The sequence below is a fragment of the Neomonachus schauinslandi genome, chromosome 13 (genome assembly GCF_002201575.2).
Source record: "Neomonachus schauinslandi chromosome 13, ASM220157v2, whole genome shotgun sequence".
NCBI lineage: Eukaryota > Metazoa > Chordata > Mammalia > Carnivora > Phocidae > Neomonachus > Neomonachus schauinslandi.
The window spans coordinates 74,524,299-74,545,586 of record NC_058415.1 but is presented as its reverse complement, the minus strand read 5'-3'; the positions used below and the strand labels follow the sequence as shown (position 1 = coordinate 74,545,586).

The following is a 21,288-nucleotide window of genomic DNA, read 5'->3' as shown; positions in this document are numbered from 1 at the left end:
GTCGGATGCTGTTTTTCGAACCGGTTGCTGGGTGAAATCACAAGTGATTTCCTTCCTGCTAAGATACATACCACAAACATTTTCTGAGTATGCGTGCAAATGTGTATGTGCTACATGTGCTAATTTAATTTCCTAAGTGAAGTTCTACAGAACATCTGGGTCAGAGTGCACTCTGCATTATCAGAAAGGATGAACCAGAGCCGTGGAAATGCATGACAAAGTCTTTACTTTCAAGTGATTATCAGTACACCAAGTAAGAACATGTATACAAGTTCTTGAATTCTATCATCTAATAATTTTGATTAAGAGAAACTAAGAGCAGCCCGAACAATATATACTAGTATTCGCTGTTCCACCCTTAGCCAAAAGGACGACTTAAGGCCGGCTGCTGCTTCACACAAGTTACAGTAACTATTTACTACTTTTTCATAGAGAAAGCCCCTGACCTTCAAGAAAGCTTTAGGGAAAAAAAATATTTAATCCCTGTCTTTCTTAAACAGAATTTTTTTTTTTCACTACATCTAAGAAAGAAAAAGTACTGATACATATGTTGCTTGAGCTAAAAGGCATAGGAAAACAGACAACGTATACACATTAATTTCTAAGAAATATGAGGTAAAAGGAGAAAATCTTTGGATAAGCTCTACGTTTGTACAAAGAAGCTAGATTTGCTATTCTCTAAGAAGTGAAGGGACCTACTACATAATATACAGAAATAATGTAATGCCTTTTCACAAGGATGTAACTACTCAAGATTTGCTGAAGCTTCGTATTCCATGAAGGCATCTAACATGCCAATCTGCACGCAGAGCTGCTCCTTCCTCCCCTATCCATTTATGCGGTAGTTTTCATGGATTTCTGGCCGGATGTCACAGACAAAGGCCAGCAGGTTATCCAGGACTTCATCCCTGTTCTGCTGGAAGTAGGCCTGGAGGATGGTCATCTTCTCCTGGGTCTCCTTCTCCACTTCGGTGCTGCAGCTGCCATGGGATCCCAGAGCCTGGAGTCGGGGGGTAAGGACACACAGGGAAGGTCAGGTCGGCGCTCTGGCTGGCGCAACTTCCTTAGTTCTGGAGAAACCCAGTCTTATCAGTGAATACAAATAAACAGCAACGGGCAATGTAACCTCACGATTGAAGAGCATGTGGGAAGGTGGTGTTCCCCGTTAATGGGAACAAAAACTGAGGCAATCACTTTGGTGGCCAACCTTCAACCATCTATCAAAAGGTAAATTGCACAGCATTTCCACGACTCAGAAATTACCCCAGAGAGCAATATATTCACACTCTCCGGAGTCTAATGTATAGTCTTAACCAAAGACTGGAATGAACCCAAAGATCCAATACCCGACAACTGGTTAAACAAATTATGGTGCATCTATACCAGAGAACATTCTCAGCTATAATAAGAAAGAAAAGTAGACGTGTGCAGCAAGATGGAATGAACTGTATAATATGCAGTTTAAGGGGGGAAAAAAAGCAAGATACAAAATGGTGTCAGTGTGGTTAGTAAATGTGTTTCCTTGTGTGGTTTTAGAAGGGACAGATAAATCGTGGTATATATATATATAAAAAAACTCTTAAAAAAAAAATAAACACAAGGGGATGCAATTTTGGAGGAACACACAGTTTCACCATTACTGCTTCATGTTCTAGCTCTTACATTCAGCAGTAGATTCCCCAGTAGTACGGATACATGACATCTATTCTTTCAAATATAAATATTCTAGCAGAATATGCAAAAGACTATTAATAGTGACGGTTTCTGAGGAGGACTGTAGGACTGGGTGGGAGGGAGACTAACTTTATCGTTGCCCTATTTTACTGCTTGAATTCTTTACCATACTCATGTCTTATCCTTTCAGTCTCCATTCACAATTTTAACACATACTGACAGATAAATTTTCTTTTATCCTTAGTCTTCACAGTATGGCTGGCTTTCTGTCAAGTATATGCCTACTTTGCTAGAATGAGACCTATCAGGTTGTTGCTGTTTTTTTGGTTTTTTTTAAATAACTACAAGCCCTTTATTAACAAGTCAGTAACACAGGGAGAAAGCTGTAAAACTACTTTCCTCGGAGGCCCCTGGAGAGGCAGGCACTGTCAGAACTTACCAGGCCAGGGAAGGCAACCCAGCCAGAGGCAAAAAGGAGGTCAGGGCCTCCCCCTGGGGAGCAGCTGGCCCGGGGCGCTGAGAGGGGGGACGGCTCGGACCTCAGGCAGGCACTGTGCAAACGCTGAGGCCGCGCAGGGAGTGATGGGGTGACGGGTTCCCGGAGGAAGCCCAGAGCACGGTGTTCCCCTGCGTGGGCAGACACACGTGTCCATATGAGAGCCGGTGCCTGCACGCAGCTGACGCACACACAGCAAAAGGAGGGGTCCCCCGGCAGGAATGGCAGTGGGGAGGGCTCATCCCAGAGCTTGAGGAAATGGCTCAGGGAAGTCTCCCTATCAGGTTCTTGACAACAAAACTTTTTTGTGTCTGACCCTTTCTATCTTCTAACCTGCTCTTGCCTCCTTCCGAACTATATTAACTACATCCCTTCCTAGCTGTTACATGCACGACGGCGCGCAAAGAGAAAGCCTTCTCTCGCATGTCACCTAGTGCTCCATAACCTGTATGGAGGCCTTCACTCCCCTTCTCACAGATGAGGAAACTGAGGCACAAAGAGCTCAAAGTGAACATGCAAAGATTCTAACCCACGTTTCCTGAATTCAAACTTAGGACTCTTCACACTTTACTGTAACTGTTCATATTGGCAGAATAGAGGGGCATTTCACATTAGTTAGCTCAGCTGCTAATTCTTAAAGGTCCATAACCCTACTGGGGGTGGGGGGGGGTAGGGGAAGCGGGACACTATCTCTGTTCTGTGAATATAAACTACATGCCAGGCCTCAGTCAGTTGTGTCTAAGTTGAAGGGGTCAAACTGACCACTGCTAGGAAACCCCAGAGCTCATGCTTGCATGGCACTGCTCCTGCCTCTGTAAGCAATTGCAGCATCGACGTACAAATAAGCCGAGGCAGCTGCCCCGACAAGAGGACTTCCATACTGTTTTTGTGGGCAGTCTGACAGCTGACAGCACCAATCTGCCCCAGTTCAAGAGTCAGAGAGGTTTCAAGTTTCAATAGCACTGGGACCGTCCAGTGCAAAGATGAAGGACTCTTTTGGACTTACTGCAACAATGGAGGCATGTGCCTTTAATCGCTGGACTTGGGCCTGGGAGGGCATGTGCCTGGAACCAGTGAATGCCACAAGGTAGAACTTGAGAATGAAGCCCACAAAGACAAGGGCAGAGTTGAGAGATGAAAATAATGTCCTGAGGGCATTACTGAAGCTCCCTGATCAAAATAAAGTTAGCCTTTCACCTGGGTCTTTAATTACATAAGCCAATAAATTCCATTTTGTGTAAAACCAGTTTGAATTGTTTTGTCACCTGTATCCAAGAGTCCTGATAGAGTTTCTTTTCTCTGTGAAGCCCTCCTCCATCCTATCCCCTTTCCAGAATTCTCCCTGCTTTGTGATCTGTTGTTGTACTGTTATTGCACACATCTTCTGCTGCGCAGCCCAGCCTACACTGTTGCTAAGTGTCTCTACCATACCGGAGTGGGCTCCAGCTGATGGCTGTTATGACCACCACAGCCCTTCTCACAGCTGTAGGTCTCCATGACTTGCTCCATGAGGCAGGGACCATGTCTACTTCTGTTCACAGCTAATTCTCTAACATCTGGCACAAGTTAACATGTTCAATAGATATTTGTGAAATGACTAAGTGAAGACTAGGATTCAAAGTTAGTTAAAAACTGATCACCTAGGAGACTCAGCCTGGACATCCAATAGCCAAAATTTCAAATTTCAACCAGAATCACAATCTCCGAGCTCTGCTGGATATTTTGAGAACCTGGGGAAAAGGGGAGAAGAGGAAAGCCTCAGGAAACTAAAGCAGTAATGAATATAAACCAGGCCCACCGCAGCTTCCTTGGCCTTGAACTCCTTCTCTCTTTGCAGGCGGTATTGTTCAATTTCAGCCTGAGCTTCTTCTTTGGCCTGCTTCAGCCTCCGGTTCTTTCCTGTTTTCAAAGGAAAAAGCTACATCAAGAAGTGGTTAAAAGACAAGGAGAAGAGGAAGCAGAGACTGAGATGGTAAATTCTAACAGTAAACAAGTAATAAAGTTTTAAAGGTACAGTCCCAAGAGACATGCATAGGAAAGAGGGAATTCAGAGCTAACTGACAGTATAGATTCTTGCCTCCTCTGGGCTGCACTTAACTAGGAAGTGATAAGGTAAAAAGGACCATCTTCCATAACTACAGACTGTAAATGACGGAAAAAATTCTGGAATGTGTCAGAATATTCTCTCAATCTCCACTACTAAGAACCAAGACAAAATGGCGGACATTAGCCTTCTGGGGAACTCTTCCTTTCCCAAGAAGTAAACACCTAAGTATCCCGCTGATTACAACTGGAGCTCTGCTTAGAAGCTGAGCAAGGACACTAATATGCCCCCAAGGGGCATTAACTTAAAATGTAACTAATGAAACATCTGATGTAATACTGGAAACTAAAAACCATGCTTGTGCACAAGGAAATAAGTAATGAAAGTGGTTCTTGGAAGGAATCCTAAATGGGGAGCACTGGATGGTTAAGACTGCACAAGCATCTAAGGAGTGAGGAGACACAGGTGCTCTGGTTTCTTGAAGAGAATAAACATACAGCTTAAAAAATTCTCTAGATGCCATCAGAGCCTGTATGAAAACAGACCACAAGACCAAATAGCACATACTCTTTGCTTTGAATCTTTGCTCACTGATCAAACTTCTCAGATACCCAAAATGGGGGGGGGGGGAAGTCTTAGATGATCAACCTGGGCATTTATTTAATTTAGAACATAAGACATCCTGTATCTAAAAGTAAGCTTTGTTAGACATCACTGTATGTCAATTTCCCAAATCCCACTCAACCCATGTGGACGAATGAAACTGAATTTAACCTCCCATCTCCTAATGAAGAACACGATTCTGGATGTATAATGACCCCACAACATCAACACTCCGTGATGTTTCTGGTAAAACAATCAACAGATCTAAGCACCCAGAGACTATTTCTGCAAGTGTAGTTTACTCCAGTCTTACTTAGGGCCTACTGCTGTCCACGTGAGCCTACTTCTACTCCTGTCCTCCACATGCCATCCTCCTCATCGTCTACATTCAAAGCCATATTTCAGAGCCAAAGATCTTTTCCAAACCAACAATCTACAAATAACATCTATGGCTCAAACATTATACTAGCTCCACATAATTTCACAATACCACTCTCCTCGTCACTCCCAATTCCCACAGCTCTTAAGATAAAACCACTCTCGGGGCGCCTGGGTGGCTCAGTTGTTAAGCGTCTGCCTTCGGCTCAGGTCCTGATCCCAGGGTCCTGGGATCGAGTCCCACATCGGGCTCCCTGCTCCGCGGGAAGCCTGCTTCTCCCTCTCCCACTCCCCCTGCTTGTGTTCCCTCTCTCACGCTCTCTCTCTCTCTGTCAAATAAATAAATAAAATCTTAAAAAAAAAAAAAAAGATAAAACCACTCTCTGCCCGTCAGGTATCTTCAAAGTTCAATTCTGATAGGCTTCTCTGAAAACCAAAAATAAATATTTGAACAGTAAATCATGTTTCTTTTAAACCTTATTTTTCAGGGAGCTAATATTTTGTTTTACTCCAGTGAAATAAACCGTAACACGATTAAGTTTTATGGTCCAAAGCAATGATTTCATGAAAAATTTAGGCTGGACCATTTTGTCACACCATGCACTGCCTCTTCCCAATTCCTAACTGGGCAAGTTAACCATCACTACAGATCAAACAAAGGCAGTGATTCTTTTCAAATTGTAGTTCTTGTCAATACTTCTGTTCCTAATTACTGCAAATTCTGAGATGTATACTAGCCATTAACTCACTCCTTTAAAACAGATTCATTCAGTAAATATCTAACAGCTACCTGAGATGTACAAGACCCTGCACCAAGCTTGAGGAGATAAAAATGTAAAACGTGATCCCTACCTCCAAGACATTCAGAATTATTCTTACCATATTCCAAGTATTTGTTCCTGCACCTCCCCCAAATAATCTCACATGCTTCCCAACAGACACAACTTCTGTTACTAATGAGCCATCACAGGACAAACTCTGAAAAGTCATTCTGGAAATACTTTATCAAGAGCGTGATGAGAAATAGTCTATGAAGAACACAGAACTTTCCAGTCACCAGAGCAAGAATAAAAGGCTTGTTCCCATCTCCAGCTCCCTCAAAGAAAGCTTTTCCTATCACACAGCCCCTTAATCCAGAAAGTACAAGAGCCATGCTTGCAATCTACTTCTGTGTGGGATAAAAGTGTAAGTCATAACAGGAGACACACCAAGGAATCACTAAGAGTTAATAGTTCTTGCTATTTTATCCCCTCGCATGGGAAAAGAGGCCTCTAGGCCACTATGCTGCTTCCCAGGGTATGGTCAAATCATTTCTCTAAGTCTCATTCCACCCATCTGTATAATAGGGATAGAAATACCTATCTCACCAGATGGGAAAATGAATACATACAGCTGAATTACACACAGTCCCTGTAATCCAGGAGCTTAGTCTAGTGACTGTGCCATATAAAGAAACAAGTTATTGCACAGCGATGACAGAAATAAGCTCTCAGGAAGGACTCCTGGCCTAGCCTGAGAGGAGGACAAGGCAGGGAAGGCTTCCTGGAAGAACTGCTGCCTACATTTTGAGATCTGGAGGATGACTAAGTGTTAGAGAAAAGAGATCGGAAACTAGGAAAAAGGACTTCCAAGCAGAGAAGAGAGCTGTGCAAAGGCTTGCAGGTGAAATAAGGCATCACAGTGGTTCAGGATGCCTGGAGGAGAGAACCTAAAAATGAGATAAGGGAAGAAAGCTACAGTCGGATCCAAAAAACGCGGCCAGTATACACCCTGTGAAGCAATCTGGGCTTTATTCTGCAGGCACTCAACGTTTGGTGACTGTAAAGGTGGTGGGAAAGTCCTATTTGCATCCCAGGGAGGGCTCTGACTGCAGTGAGGAGAATGGACTTGAAGGAGGCCGAGGCCCTCTCCCACTCACCAGTCTAGATTAGATCCACCTGTGAAGTTCTTGAGCAACCTTACATTTCTCAACTTTAGCTTTCATGTCACCTGCAACGAACCCACCCAGTATCTGCTTCCTTCACTGGGACTCTGAATACCGTGTTGATGGAGACACTGGTGCACCGGGCAAGGCGTCTGGCACATATTAACCACATTAAAAATTTTTTTTTCTTTTTAAGAAATTAACGAATCAGGCTGGTACCAGAGCCTCAGAAAATCTAGTGTCCCGGACTAAGATGCTAGCTGTAGGGGTGGGGAAAAGTGAAGAACCATAATAAACATCTTCGCGACTGACTAAACGTGGCGGACAAGAGGAGACGTAGCAAAGAGGGCTCTGTTTCTAGCCTGAGCAACAGCGTGGATGGTAGCTCTGTACACTGAGACAGAGCAACACAAAGGAGCAAGTGACGGGGAAAGACGACGAGTTCCGTTGGAACAGCCCATTTCACGCGCCTCGCAGACCCCAAGAAGGTCATCCACCTATTGTTTCCTCGCCCTATCTACTGCCCCACATCGCAGCTTCCAGCCGACCTACAAGCCTTCCGGAGCCTCAGATCCTGACAGCTTCGAGACACACAAGCTTCCGCGACTGTCACCACCCCTCCACGCCGCAGTGTTTTGGGCCTCATCCACCTACCACCTCCCGCGGCCTGGCCGCGACCTCTGCACCCGCGCCACGCCTGGTCGCCCCACCCCGAAACTCACGCTTGCGGGCCTCCGACACCTTCTCGGCGGCCCGCTTCTCGGCCTGCAGCAGCTGCTGGATGCCCTGCGACTGGCTGGCCATGGCGGCGGCGACTCTGAGGCCGAGGGAAGGGGCCTAAAACGGTTTGAGCGGGTCCCTCGGGACAGCTGACCCAGCCGCCTAGGCCCTGCGCCTGCGCCCTGCGCCGGCGCCCCGCCCGCCGTCACGTGACGACCGCAGCCCCGCGTCAGCTGATTGCGCTCCGCGTCCAGTGACTCGAGCGGGAAGGGGAGGGGCGGGGAAGGAAGGGCAGAGCGTCGCGGCTGCGCCTGTGCAGGATCAATCGCCTGTCTTCCACCCCTCCCCCACTCAGCCTCATCCTCCTTGAATGGCTGGGTCTTCGCCGCACTGCCTCGTCGTTATTGCTGTAGTCCGTCACTTCTCAACATGCCCGCATTAAGGTCGGGAGAGAAGGAATCGGGCCAAAACACAAATAGCTTCCCCTCTTTTGCCCTCTGTTTTACTCTCTCTCTGTCTCTCTGTCTCTCTCTGTCTCTCTCTCCCTTTCTGGAATGTTCCTTGGCGCTTAAATATATTAAGAGGCACGTTAGGAAAATACTTAACAGGCTCGGGGGATAGAGCGTGAATTGGGAATAGGGTACTTGGGGAAAGATATTAATCTGTGTGATTTGGGGGAGGATGATTTCCCTCTTTGTACCCGAGTTCAGGGGCGAGTTGGACTATTTTCCATAAATATTTGATGAATGCCTGCTATGATCCTAGACTACTGTTGGTACTGAGGAAATAGCAGAGAGCAAGACAAAGTCCCTGGTAGAGTGCACAGTTAATGGACCCCCCCCCCAAAAAATAGAAAATTGCAAACTGATAAAGTAATGAAGGAAAAATGCAGAGCACTTTAAGAAAGAGGGGAATGTGGAGGTGCCCGTGAAGGTTTTTCCACTGAATTGGCATTTTAAAATGAGATCAAAAGGGTAAGAAGTTAACCAGGAAAAGATAGTGGGGGATAGTGGGGAGTTACGGTTGATTAGTGGAAAAGGACCAGCATGTGTGGATTTGGGAGTAGCAATTTGGCACAGAGATATCCCCCAGCACAAATAGGTAGATAGGAAGTCAATAGTTGAGTTTACAGTATGACAGATTCCGCCCTACACACTTGACTTGCTCCTGACAGCTACTCTAAGGTAATGTTATTAACTCCTTTCTATAATAACCAAACTGAAGCTCAGGGAGGTTAAGTTAACTTAACCAAAGTCACTCCCCTATTAACTGTCAGATGGGGTATTTGAATGGAGCCAGGCTCGCAAAGTGGAACATCTGATCCACTGTGCTCTTCTGCAAGAATCTGGTGGACTGTGGGAAGGACCAGATGGTCTCCTGGAGTCCTCCAAGCACTGGGAACAAAGTAATGCCAGAAGTTTTTGATAGACTCATCTCTGCCTCGAGGAGCTGGATTTAGGGCTCAGGACATTTTCCTTTGACGGAAGTTAGAGGAGGGGGGTGGAAAGAAGGCTGAAATCCGGAACACTAGTTTTCCTGATAGAACAACCAGTGCTTGACTGGTCTCTGGGACTTCAAGTCCAGTCAAGGATTTCCTGGGAAGATTAGTCATTGTCAGTGTTCTATGAAAATGTAATTCAATCAATCAACAGAGGACAACACATACTTCTAAGAGTGGCAAAAGGATTAAGAGATGATGATAGCCAAAAAGTGGAAATAACCCAAATGCCTATCAACTGATGAGGAGATAAACAAAATGTGGCATATCCACACGATAGAATATTATTTGATCATAAACAGTAAAGTACTGATAACTTGCGGCAATATGGATGGACCTTGGTAACGTTATGCTGAGTGAAAGAACACAGGCACAAAAGACCACATGCTGTGCACTTCCACTGATGTGAAATGTTCAGAATAGGCAAATCTTTGGAGACAGAAAGTAGGTTAGTGGCTAGGCAGGAGCTGGGGGAGAAGGAGCGAGGAGTGATGACTAACCGGTATGGGGTTTCTTTTTGGGATCATGGAAATGTGACGGAATGAGGTAGTGGTGAGGGTTGTACATCTTGTGAATGAATATACTTACAATACCAAATTGCCGACTTTACAAGGATGGATGGCACAGTATGTGAATTATGTCACAATGAAACTGTTACGAAAAGAGAGAGAGAGATGAGGAGGAGGATGGATGTGAAGCCCTTGCACAGTTTCTAGTCTTAGTAAATGCCAGGAAATGGAAGCTGTTGTTTTTATCTGGCTGGTGGGTAATTGTTTGATTTACAAATCTGGTCCTCCATTTAACAAAAGCCTTCACATTAGGGTTCCTCTAACAGCCAGCTTCCTGAAAGCATCGAAATATCTACACATTCCAGATTTTTTCTCTTTTCTTTTCTTTTCTTTTTTTTTGTGCTTGCAACATTTCAAAAGTTTATTGTATAAGGAGAGCAATACTAGACAATCTGTCCTCTGAAATTTTCAGGCTGGTTTGTCTTTTCTGGTTATGTGAGTGGGTGTTAGTTGTCAGAACTTGGGTACTCCGGGGAGATGTCCCAAAATAACTAGGAAATGAGGGTGAAGCAATCACCCTTCAAGGGAAGCCTTGAAGTCTTGAGCCTGCAGTCCAGAGCAAAGATTCACAAAGTCGTCTTAAGGATCCAGAGTGGATCCCAGACTTTGTATCCCTGATGAGTGAAAGTATTAGCACATCTAAGAAAAGACTGCCCATTCGGATGTGTGGCTTTTCAAACCCAAGTGGAAACAAGGTGAAGGAGCAATGGTGACCTTCACAGGCTCCAGGTCAGCAATGACTCAGGGAAGTGGGGCCTCTATTGCCTTGCCTAAGGAAACTAGACGCCTGGGTTCAAATCCAGCTCTGTCGTTTACTTGCCGGGTGACCTTGAGCAGATTACTTCACCTCTGTAAGCCTCAGACTCCTCATATGTTAGAAATGGAGCTAATAATCATATAATAGGGTAATTGTGAGGGTTACATTAGTTAATATATGTAACTAGCTTAGAATGTACTCACCACTCCTAATAACATAGGTATCTCAATCCCTGTGATAGTGACTTCTCAAAGAAAAATAATCAATGGGCCTTTTACTTTTATCTATTAACCTGGTGTACTCAGTGAATGGAAATTTGCCTCAAAGTGACTGCCCTAGAGAGACTTTGCAGGGCCAGTGCCATGGCTGAACAGGCTGTTCACTACACAAGGAAGTGCGACTATGCTCAAATCCAGCCCGCGCTCCACCTACTCTACCCAGAGGGAGCACCTTTCTCTCATTCATTTGCAGGCTCCATGTGGTCAACCAGGAGTCCTGGAACAAATCCAGGGTGGGGGCCTGACTTGCCCCATGGGATACTCACAACGCCCCAGCCCCACTCCCAACCCCTATGAGACAGCTTCCTGGCCTCTGCATATACATTTTCACATTGGAATGCTGATGATTAATAGTTAACCCTTACTCTTCCTTGACTTATACTGAAAATAATTCTAAAGAGACTAAGATCACATTCTCAAATCTCAGTGGTGTTAGAGAGATAATATTTATCCTCCAATGAACCCAGTTTTCTGTGTGTTGCTGTGATAGTGACAGGGTTCAGGACACGCCAACCCAAAATATAGCATCTTGACATATTGACTATTTTACACTGAAAGAATTTGAGAATCAGCAGGTGCAGGAAGGACTCTTTGACCCTCCCTTGAAGCAGGTCATGAGACCTTCATGTGAGAAATGCCCTCCCTATATCCAGAGGAAAGGAACATCCTTATCTCCAGGACCCCAAGAGGCTAGTCTTTTTTTTTTTTTTTAAGATTTTATTTATTTATTTTGACAGAGAGGGAGAGACAGCGAGAGAGGGAACACAAGCAGGGGGAGTGGGAGAGGGAGAAGCAGGCTTCCCGCAGAGCAGAGAGCCCAACGCAGGACTCGATCCCAGGACCCTGGGATCATGACCTGAGCCGAAGGCAGACGCTTAACGGCTGAGCCACCCAGGCACCCCCCCAAGAGGCTAGTCTTAATTAAAATGTGCTCTCATTATAAAATACATACCAGATTTCAAAGGCTTTGTATCACAGAAATGTAAAATATCTCATGATTTTTTATTGATTATAAGTAGACTTGATAATATTTAGATATACTGGGATAAATAAAATGTCTTCTTAAAATTAATTTCACAACCTCACACCCATTAGGATGGCTACTCTAAAAAAATAACGAGTGTTAGCAAGGATGAGAAGAAATGAGAACCCTTGTGTGATGTTGGTGGGAAGACAAAATGGTGCAGCTATGGGCCTATGTCCAGCAGCTTGTCAAAAAAATGAAAAGTGAAATTATCATATGATCCAGCAGTTCTATTTCTGGGTATATTTCCCACAGGAATGGAAAGCAGGGTCTTGAAGAAATATTTGTACATCCCCCATTCATAGCAGCGCTATTCGTAATAGCCAAAATGGGGAAGCAACCCAAAGGTCCCTGAATGGATAAACAAACCATACAATGGAATGTTATTTAGCCTTACAAAGGAAGGAGATGCCGCTACCCACTACAAGGATGACACTTGACATTATTCAGTGAAAAAAGTCAGTAAAAAAGACAAATACTGGGGCACCTGGGTGGCTCAGTCATGAAGCGTCTGCCTTCAGCTCAGGTCATGATCCCAGGGTCCTGGGATCGAGCCCCGCATCGGGCTCCCAGCTCTGCGGGAAGCCTGCTTCTCCCTCTCCCACTCCCCCTGCTTGTGTTCCCTCTCTCGCTGTCTCTCTCTGCGTCAAATAAATAAATAAAATCTTAAAAAAAAAAAAAAAAGACAAATACTGTGTGATTCCACTTATCTGGCATACTTAGAGTAATCAAACTCATGGAGACAGAACATAGGACTGTGGTTTCCAGAGGCTGGGGGGGGAGGGGAACGGGAAGTTGTTTAATGGGAAGAGAGTTTTGGTTTTGCACAATGGAAAAGCTCTGGAGATTGGTTGCACCACAACGCTCAACGCTACTGAGCTGTGCACTTGAAAATGGCTCAGATGGTGCGTTTTATATTATGTACATTTCACCACAGTTAAGAACTGCAAAATTAAAACACAAAAGTCTTGAATTTCACCTTTTCTTTTTACTTTTTTCAAATTTGCCAATGGGAAAATTTACTATTACACATTTGGCTCGCATTGTACTTCTATTGGTGCTGCTCGAAAGGAAAAGAATTTTGATCTCCATGGATTTTTGTTTTTAGGAAAAAAAATAACCATTCATTAAAGTAGTTACAGAACCTTTGTTTGCTCAGAATTTAATAGTGCTTCACATGTTGTGTTTGTGAAACAATTTCTATTATAATGTTTATAACCCAAAATTTCAACAGATTACAGATTTATGTAAACAGTCACTTGTCAAACACACAGTTGACAACCTTGAGGGGAAAATACATCAAAGGCATTTGTACAGTTATGGAAGTTCTTATTGTACATGTATCATGGAAGATACATTTATTTATCACTTTTTACATATTCTAGAAAACATTCAAATGAAGATAAGTCACTTCAAAGTAGTTGATAAATTTCTGGTGGTCGAGGGATCTCCGGCAGTTTTTAACTAAGGAACCTGATCTGTACTGAAAAGGAAGAAGTAACCAGACAACCTTGAAGTGTCTATACTGGGGTGGGGTTGAGGTCACGAGGGGTGGAGAGCTTTCAAGGCAGAGAAAACGACTCGGGCAACAGTTTTCAGGCAAAAGAGAGTGTGGAACATTCCAGAAAGAGCAATGAAGGCTGGAATGCACAGATGGAGAGGTAGAAGGCTCTGAGGTGTATGGCAGGCAGGAACCAGATCAGGTGGGCCCTGGAGGCCTTGATCAGGATTTTGATCTTTATTTCAAAAACCATGGGAAGCCAGCAGGGAGGGGACAGGGATGCATTTGTCTTTGGAAAAGATTTCTCTTGCTGCATCTGTGTGTATATGTGTGAGTAGTTTTTGTTTTTATTTATTTGTTTACTTATTTACTTTGAAGATTTTATTTTTAAGTAATCTCCACACCCACCGTGGGGCTCGAACTTAAAACCCAGAGATCAAGAGTCGCACACTCCACCAACTGAGCCACCCAGGCGCCCCTGTTTTTATTTTTTAAACAAATGAGGCATAATAATGTAATTAAATGTAGTTTAATGTTTATATTTTTTTTTTTCGTGAAATTGACCATGTTAAACGTTCTCTGAGTCCTGTGATCCTGGAAGACAGCAGCCGTTCAGAAATCTCTTTTCCTTTGTTTTCCAAAATCCCCCCATCCTTGTGTGTTCCTAGAAATGACTTACCCAAAAGAACCACTCTTTCCCATGTAATTTAGATAAGACTCCCTGTACACTCGTTGTCGTGACTACCACAAATTCACAGATGACTCCCTTGTTTACCTGTGACAAAACTGAACACAGACAACCCTCCCACTTCCCATTCTTTGTCTCACCAGTGATTAAGATTAGAATCGTTTGTCCCTCCAAAACCAGCCACACGCAAAGATAAACATTTCCTGTTCAGCTGGCTGAGACTTCCTCTGACTGCAAAACAATTCTAGCTCTACCTCACCCTACCTGTAACTTGTCTATTCCTCCCTTCAGGTCTAAGGTAAAGCCACCCTGCCAAGGCACTTTGATCTTCACACCAGGATGGCTCTCTCTACTGTGATAACTTGAACAAAAATATCTTCTTAATTCCTCTGTGCATTTTGTCTCTGACAAGGTCTTTCCAATAAACATTCATAAACCAGAACTTCTTGGTTTGGAAACTATGATCTTATGTACCCTTATGTACGATGCAGCAAAGATGGATTCAATTTGGCTGAACGCACCATTCACTGAGCATCTTCTATGTGCAAAGCACTTTGTGAGGCTCTAGATTGTGGGATGAATAAGCCTGCCAGGAACAATATACAATTACCGTCTAAGTAAATTGTTATCACCACAATTTTCATTGAGCACTTACAACAACCTTTTGAAAATGATACCCTCAAAGAGTGCCTGGGTGACTCAGTTGGTTAAGCAGTTGCCTTCAGCTCAGGTCAGGATCTCAAGGTCCTGGGATCCAGCCCTGCAGCCGGCTCCCTACTCAGTGAGGAGTCTGCCTGTCCCTCTGCCTCCCCCTCTGCCTGTCCCCCTGCTCGTGTGTGTGCTCTCTCTCTCTCAAATAAATAAATAAAATCTTTTTTTTAATATTTCTTTCTTTTTTTTTTTGTCAGAGAGAGAGCACAAGCAGAAGGAGAAGCAGGCTCCCCGCCAAGCAAGGAGCCCAATGTGGGACCCGATCCCAGGACCCTGGGATCATGATCTGAGCCAAAGGCAGACGCCTAACCGACTGAACCACCCAGGCGCCCCATAAATAAAATCTTTTTTAAAAAAGAAGAAAATGATATCCTCAAATAGGCATTATTATCTGTTTTCTTAGCCTCTGTTTTCTCTTCTGTGAAATGAAAATAATAGCGCTATCCTAGAGGAATGTGGCAGGGGTGGGGTTGGGTGGTCAATGAGATAATGCATGAAATGTTAGCCTGTTATTATGGACTATGATGGAAAACAGTTTGGTCTTCTGGAAGGAGAGGTCATTGTCTACAAGAAGAACCTAGATCACATTCAGTGTCTGCCACTCTCGAAGCTCGCTTATGAGCCAAGTGGCCAGAGGCAGATCCTTGCGCACAGGTCATCATGCTTTTGCTCATATAACCCTGCCACCCTAGTCTAGCAGAAGCTCTCATTGCCCCACCCAGTTCCCTGTGACCTTTTAGGGGGCTCTAGCCCGTCTGCAGCGGTCAGTATCTGCATCTCTCAGCCTGAAGACTTTTTTCTTTTCCAGAATTGAGGACTGTGGCTCTCCCCAGGGACAGAGCCAGCTGAAAGTGACCAGGAACTGACATCCCCAGGAAGCAGCCCTCATCCAGGGACGCTGGGGAGCTGGTGTATAAATACCCCCATTCCTTGACCTTTGAGTGGATTAATTCTTTTTTTTTTTTTTTTTTTTAAATATTTTTATTTATTTATTTGAGACAGAGAGAATGAGAGAGAGAGAGCACATGAGAGGGGGGAGGGTCAGAGGGAGAAGCAGGCTCCCTGCAGAGCAGGGAGCCCGATGTGGGACTCGATCCCGGGACTCCAGGATCATGACCTGAGCCGAAGGCAGTCGCTTAACCAACTGAGCCACCCAGGCGCCCTGAGTGGATTAATTCTAAGGCAAATGTTTTGTGTTGGGTTTTTCCTAGGGAATTAACTCTAGTCTCCCACTGCAGTAGCTGGCTGAATAATGTACTTCCCCTTCCTTGGATCACTTCTGTCCTCCCCTACCAGTCTGCCCTGCACCTTCCCAATAAAATCTTGTGCTCACATCACTGCTTCAGTGTCTGCTTCCCAGAGGACCCACACTAACCATCAGGTTCAACTGATTAGACAAAGATTGAGCCTTGATCCAAGACAGCCACCAACCTTTGGCCAGAACGCCACTCTGCACATGATTACAATTAAGCAAAGCCACCTGATTCTTTCTCTCAGGGAGCAGAGAAGAAAGAAACTAAAGGAGGAGAAAGGAGACAACAATAGATGGGCTGGATGCTGGGAAAGGTGGCCTGTGGCATCCCGAGGCAGGCTGGTGGCAGCTCTGCAATTTCCTGGGTATGTGCCTGTCTCTGTGCAGTTTTATGCCAAATTCCACCACCTGAGTCAAAGCATGGTGATCCTCACAGTTCTAAGAAGTCCGATTCGCATAGACATCAGGGTCAGATGGACCCAAGTTCAGATCCGTTCCGTGTGGTCTTCAGCAGATGGCCTAGAGCCTCTGAGCCTCAGTTTCTTTAGTTCTGCATGGGATAATACTAACTCTCTTGCAGGTTTTTGTGAGTATTAGATAAACAGATGCTAAGCAGGCCGGGACATAGTTTATTGTCAGTAAACATAGCTTCGTCCCTTACCTGAGATCTTCCACAGGTACTGGCATCTACAAATAGTTCCTGTCTTCTGGTCACCATGGCGACCCCAGACAAGCTCATAAATTTCTTCTAATGAAGCTGAGATATTTTCACTTTTCCCTGCTGTGCTTGTCTGTGTCTTGGATAGATTAAAAACTCCCAGAGGAGTCACAGTTTTGAGTATGCAGTCTGGCCACTTATAATCCACATCACCTACTGTGATATGGGCAAAAACAGTCAAATAGGAAAAATAGAAAGGGTTCAACTTAGTCTTCCTTGAGCACAAAGTTGCCTCTATATTTTAGATGGTTCAGGGAACACCTAGAGGGTGGGAATGAGAATAATTGTTGGTTGGTTTTAGAAGGAAGATCAGCCTTTGGCCAGTTGGTGTAATTCAAGAGACCACCAAGCTAGCTGCCTGCCTTTCATTCTGCCTTCCCTTTGGGTTTATAATTCATTTCGATTCCTCTTGAGTACCTGATCATAGCAGGTCCTGAGCGAAGCAGGAGGGTCCCAGATATGAAATTGGCTCACCATCCGTGACATCATTTGCCTTTTTCATAAGATGAAGGCATTAGACCAAGTGATTTTTAAATCCCTTCTCATCTTGAAATTCTGTGATTTTTTATGACTATGAGGGCAATTCTAGGAGGAAGGCCTGTGAAGAGAGGCTTTACTTGAAGATAAAGATCAGGATGGGGGATAATGGAAATATCATGGGTTTTTGCAAAGAACCTAAAATATTACCAGAATCTTCCCCTAAATTTAAAGGACGATCACATAACTGGGACCCTAGCATGTGAATAAGCTGCATCCACTGCTGAGATTCGGAATGTCTGGGCCAGACATCCATAGTCAGCTGAGCTTTAACATTTGCTTTGAAATATGAATTTGTCCCAATGCCATTGACACATTGGTGAATAATTTGAGCATAATACAAATGTTTATTTCATCCACAAGAAACACTGGGTGAAGGCAGAACTCTGCACCCTCCTGAACCAACTTTGTGGTATCAGATAAAACACAAATCTGGACCGAGACAAGCAGACACTTTATTTGAAAGGTTTTTGCAAGGGTGGTGAAGGAACAATAGCATTAGGGAGGACACTCCCACTGTGAGATCTGCAAGGCTCAAAGATTAAGCAAAAGGATCTTTCTTTTATGGAGAGAAGTAACCAAGGCCCGAAAGAGCCAAGCATGGAGAGAAGGACGGAAGGCTGGCACGTTCAAGACCAAGTAGCTCAGAGGATGTCAGCCTACACTCAGGAGGACCCTAAGGAGGGGCTGTGTGCTGGCTCAGGTTGAGAGTGGGCCAACAAAGCTTAGGGACCTGGGGGAAGGAGAGAGAGCTTAACCAAAGTTTGGTTAACAAGCATTGTGTTCCGACTGATCAGTGGGACAAAACAACTCAACTAATCATTTATAAGGCGAAAAAAGGGAATTTGGAGGATCTGTGTCTGGCCTTACCATAGGCTAACAAGGGGTCATCTGTGGGTCTTACTTACCTAGGTCACATGGGAAGTGTGGTTCTCTGCAGTAAGCTGCTTCTGGAACACAAAAAGGAGAAGGGGGTTCTCTAATCTTCCCTGTTTTCCAGGATCGTAGGACTCCAGTTAAATTCAACATTGCCAGTAGGATTACACAAAATGCACACATACATACACCTCATACGTCATCAGCTGCATGAGTTCTTCCCCGGATCTGGGGTTACAGCGGTCTCTCCGACTTCAGATAACCTCCCTCCCACCACTTCACCATAACTCACAAGCTGTAACCTTCCCCCACTTGTACAAGCAGACTTCAGGTCTTTCTCAAGGTAAGGGGCCATGTGTATTGTGGTATTGATGTATTTCTTAACCATTTAGTATGTGCAAGATTGTGACATCATTTTTATTAGGTTCCTTTCTTTCTTCTTTTTTTTTAAATGTGTTACTGAAAAAGTTTTTGAGTATGGTGCCCTAAGTCCATTTTCCCCATCAGCCTGTGGTTCGTCATTGCACAATTTTACATCACATGATGATTTCCAGGAGCTCACATCGTGTTAGAGAGGAACTGACCATGTCGGCAATGGGTCCAAGGAGCTTCCTAGGAGGGTAAGCACCCAGAGCAATGCTCTGGAGTGAATGAAGCACATTCCAGGGAACATGGGTCTCCCACATTCTCTGTGGAGCTGCTCTCCACCCGGGCCATGAAGGTTGTCATGACTCAAGACAGTTGGGTTGGGTGGGGGCTGAGATCCAGAGCTTGCTCTGCCTGCCAAGCCCATCGCTCTGTCTGCTCAGAGGGAGTTCCCCGAAAAAGCAGAAGGAGAGTTTTTAATTGCATTTGGAATTGGAGTGAGTTAATTAAATGAACAAGATTATATCTTAAGCACCAAAATGAGACCCTACTAATAACCTAAAGAAGCGCTTCCAAAGCCCGTAGAGTTAATTCCCAGTCTTCTCAAACTGTTCCCAGAAGATGATATTTATTAATCACTCATGGCCCCAGGCAACTGGCCAGGAGCTCTGACTGCCTCAGACCCCACCCAGTCATTTTCGATTTGGGAAAAATGGACTGAGGGTTCAGGGGACCCAGTGTCCCTGCGCCTTCAGAGTCCAGTGTGCCACGGACAGCTTTGACCCAAAGAGAAGGTAAAATCGAAGAATCTTACCACAGTGAAATCATGGGACCACGACTAGATGGGAAAGGGGGAGGGGGAGGGAAAGAGAGGTCTGTGACGTTGAAGCACCTACTTGAAGAAATAAAGCTGTTTCTGTTAAGGTAACCACGCATCCTAATGCAGCCAGCATGGTCCTGGTTAATGTGACCCCTTTTATTCTCTAAAGGGTTCCACTCACCCTATTTATACTCTAAAAAGTTGAGACTCCTTAATAAATATTTGGCAAAACTGTGGTATAATGAGAAATACACGTTTGGTCTTTGTCCCTGGTATCTGGCATAGAGATCCTAAACCCCTTGCAATTTCCTGAGTGATAGGAGCATCTTTTATTATTCATTATGACCCCTTTTCAACCATACCTGAGTTTATGCTAATAAGGTGAGTCTTTGGTGGGCCCCTAGAGAGCTTCAGATGGAGGCTGGTCTCCACAGAAACCAACCATGTGATGATAAGGTTAGAACTTTCAGCCTGGGAACCCTCAGGTTGGAACTCTTCCTCTGGGAAAGGGAGAGGGGCAGTCTATTACGTTCAATCACCAATGGCCAATGATTAATCAATCATGCCTGGAAAGGGGAACTTCCATTAAAACTCCAAAACCATGGGATTTGGGAGCTTCTGGGTTGGTGAACATATCTAAGTGCCAGGAGGGTGGCACACCCCATCTTCCTGCACTCTGGAGCCTTCAGAATTTCACTTATATACCTCTTCATCTGGCTGTTTCTTTGTGTCCTTTATAAGAAAGAGTAATAACATTAAGTATAGCATTTTCTCGAGTTCTGTGAGTCATTTTAGCAAATTAACAAACCTGAAGGGAGAGAGCTTGTGAGAGAGAGCCTCTGAATTTGGAGCCAAGCCAAACAAAAGTGGGGGCAGCCTGGGGCCCCCCAGACTTGTGACCGGTGTCTGGAGTGAAGGCAGTCTCATGGGACTGAACACTGAAACCTATGGAGTCTAGCTGTGGGTAGTTAGTGTCAGAAGAAGATTGAAATGTTGCACACCCAGTTGCTCTCTGAGAAGCAGACCCAACCATTTCGAGGTTTAATTCTAGCACCCTCTAGAAGACCTACAGTCCCAGACAAATGGTTCGGGACAGATCTGAGTGGCAAATGCCAAATCGAAAATCGCCCCTCCCCATCAACAATAGCGGCAGTGATCCTGGGCCACGTGCCTCCCTGATAGGCAACAGGGCTGCCATATTGCACTGCTCCTCGGGCACCATTCACCGTGTTTCATGCGGAGGTGTGGACCCTCTTCTTTAGCTCCTATGAAGGGGGAACTCAGGACCACATTTCTGGCACGCTCTCTGTCTGATCACTCCTGACTCGGCATCTCTTTAACGATTTTCTTTTCCCCAGCTCAGGTAGTAGATGAGAAGTCGTGCAAACCAGCTGGCTAAATAGATGTCTGTGCAACAAACTGCCGGTGCCCTTTTTTGCAAACACCCCAACTGGAGCCCTGTGCTTGTCTCAGTCTTTGGGAGGGAACAAGAGGGTCTCCCCGCCTGAATGCAACGCTATCCACAAGGCCAGACACATGCTAATTGGAGGATAACACCCCACCCCATAATTCAGAGTGAGACCAGACCCAGGACAGTTTCCCCTGTTCAGCCTCCCTGGTTCGCACCCTGGTTAAGCCCTGAACTTGTTATGTGATCTTGGGACACATGTCTGGTTCTTGGTTGGTTTCCTTAAAGAGAAAGTTGCAGGGCTGGTTTTTACTATTGTTTCCAACAGCCTCTGATCACATGAGGTAACTCTAGAAGGGTTCCAGTGAGGATCCCGAGAGACCAGGAGAACTAACAGGAGGCCCCCGGGGAAGAGGAAAGAGACAGACCCTGGCCTCTGGACATCT

General features: G+C 44.9%; 1 protein-coding gene across 2 annotated transcripts; it reads right to left on the bottom strand.

Annotated features, from left to right (window-relative positions):
- Positions 1-209: 209 nt before the first annotated feature.
- On the bottom strand, positions 210-8,045 carry ATP6V1G1 (ATPase H+ transporting V1 subunit G1). 2 transcript variants are annotated; one of them, XM_021691808.1, is made up of 3 exons: positions 7,842-8,045; positions 3,969-4,069; positions 210-1,000 (listed from the first exon to the last, which is right to left on the bottom strand). In XM_021691808.1, exons 1-3 carry the CDS (start codon positions 7,921-7,923, stop codon positions 827-829), a joined length of 357 nt encoding a protein of 118 aa, XP_021547483.1. In that variant the 5' UTR covers positions 7,924-8,045; the 3' UTR covers positions 210-826. The 2 variants fall into 2 exon arrangements, with proteins under 2 accessions (XP_021547483.1, XP_044776769.1); XM_044920834.1 differs by having other exon boundaries at positions 210-958; positions 4,047-4,069.
- Positions 8,046-21,288: the final 13,243 nt, after the last annotated feature.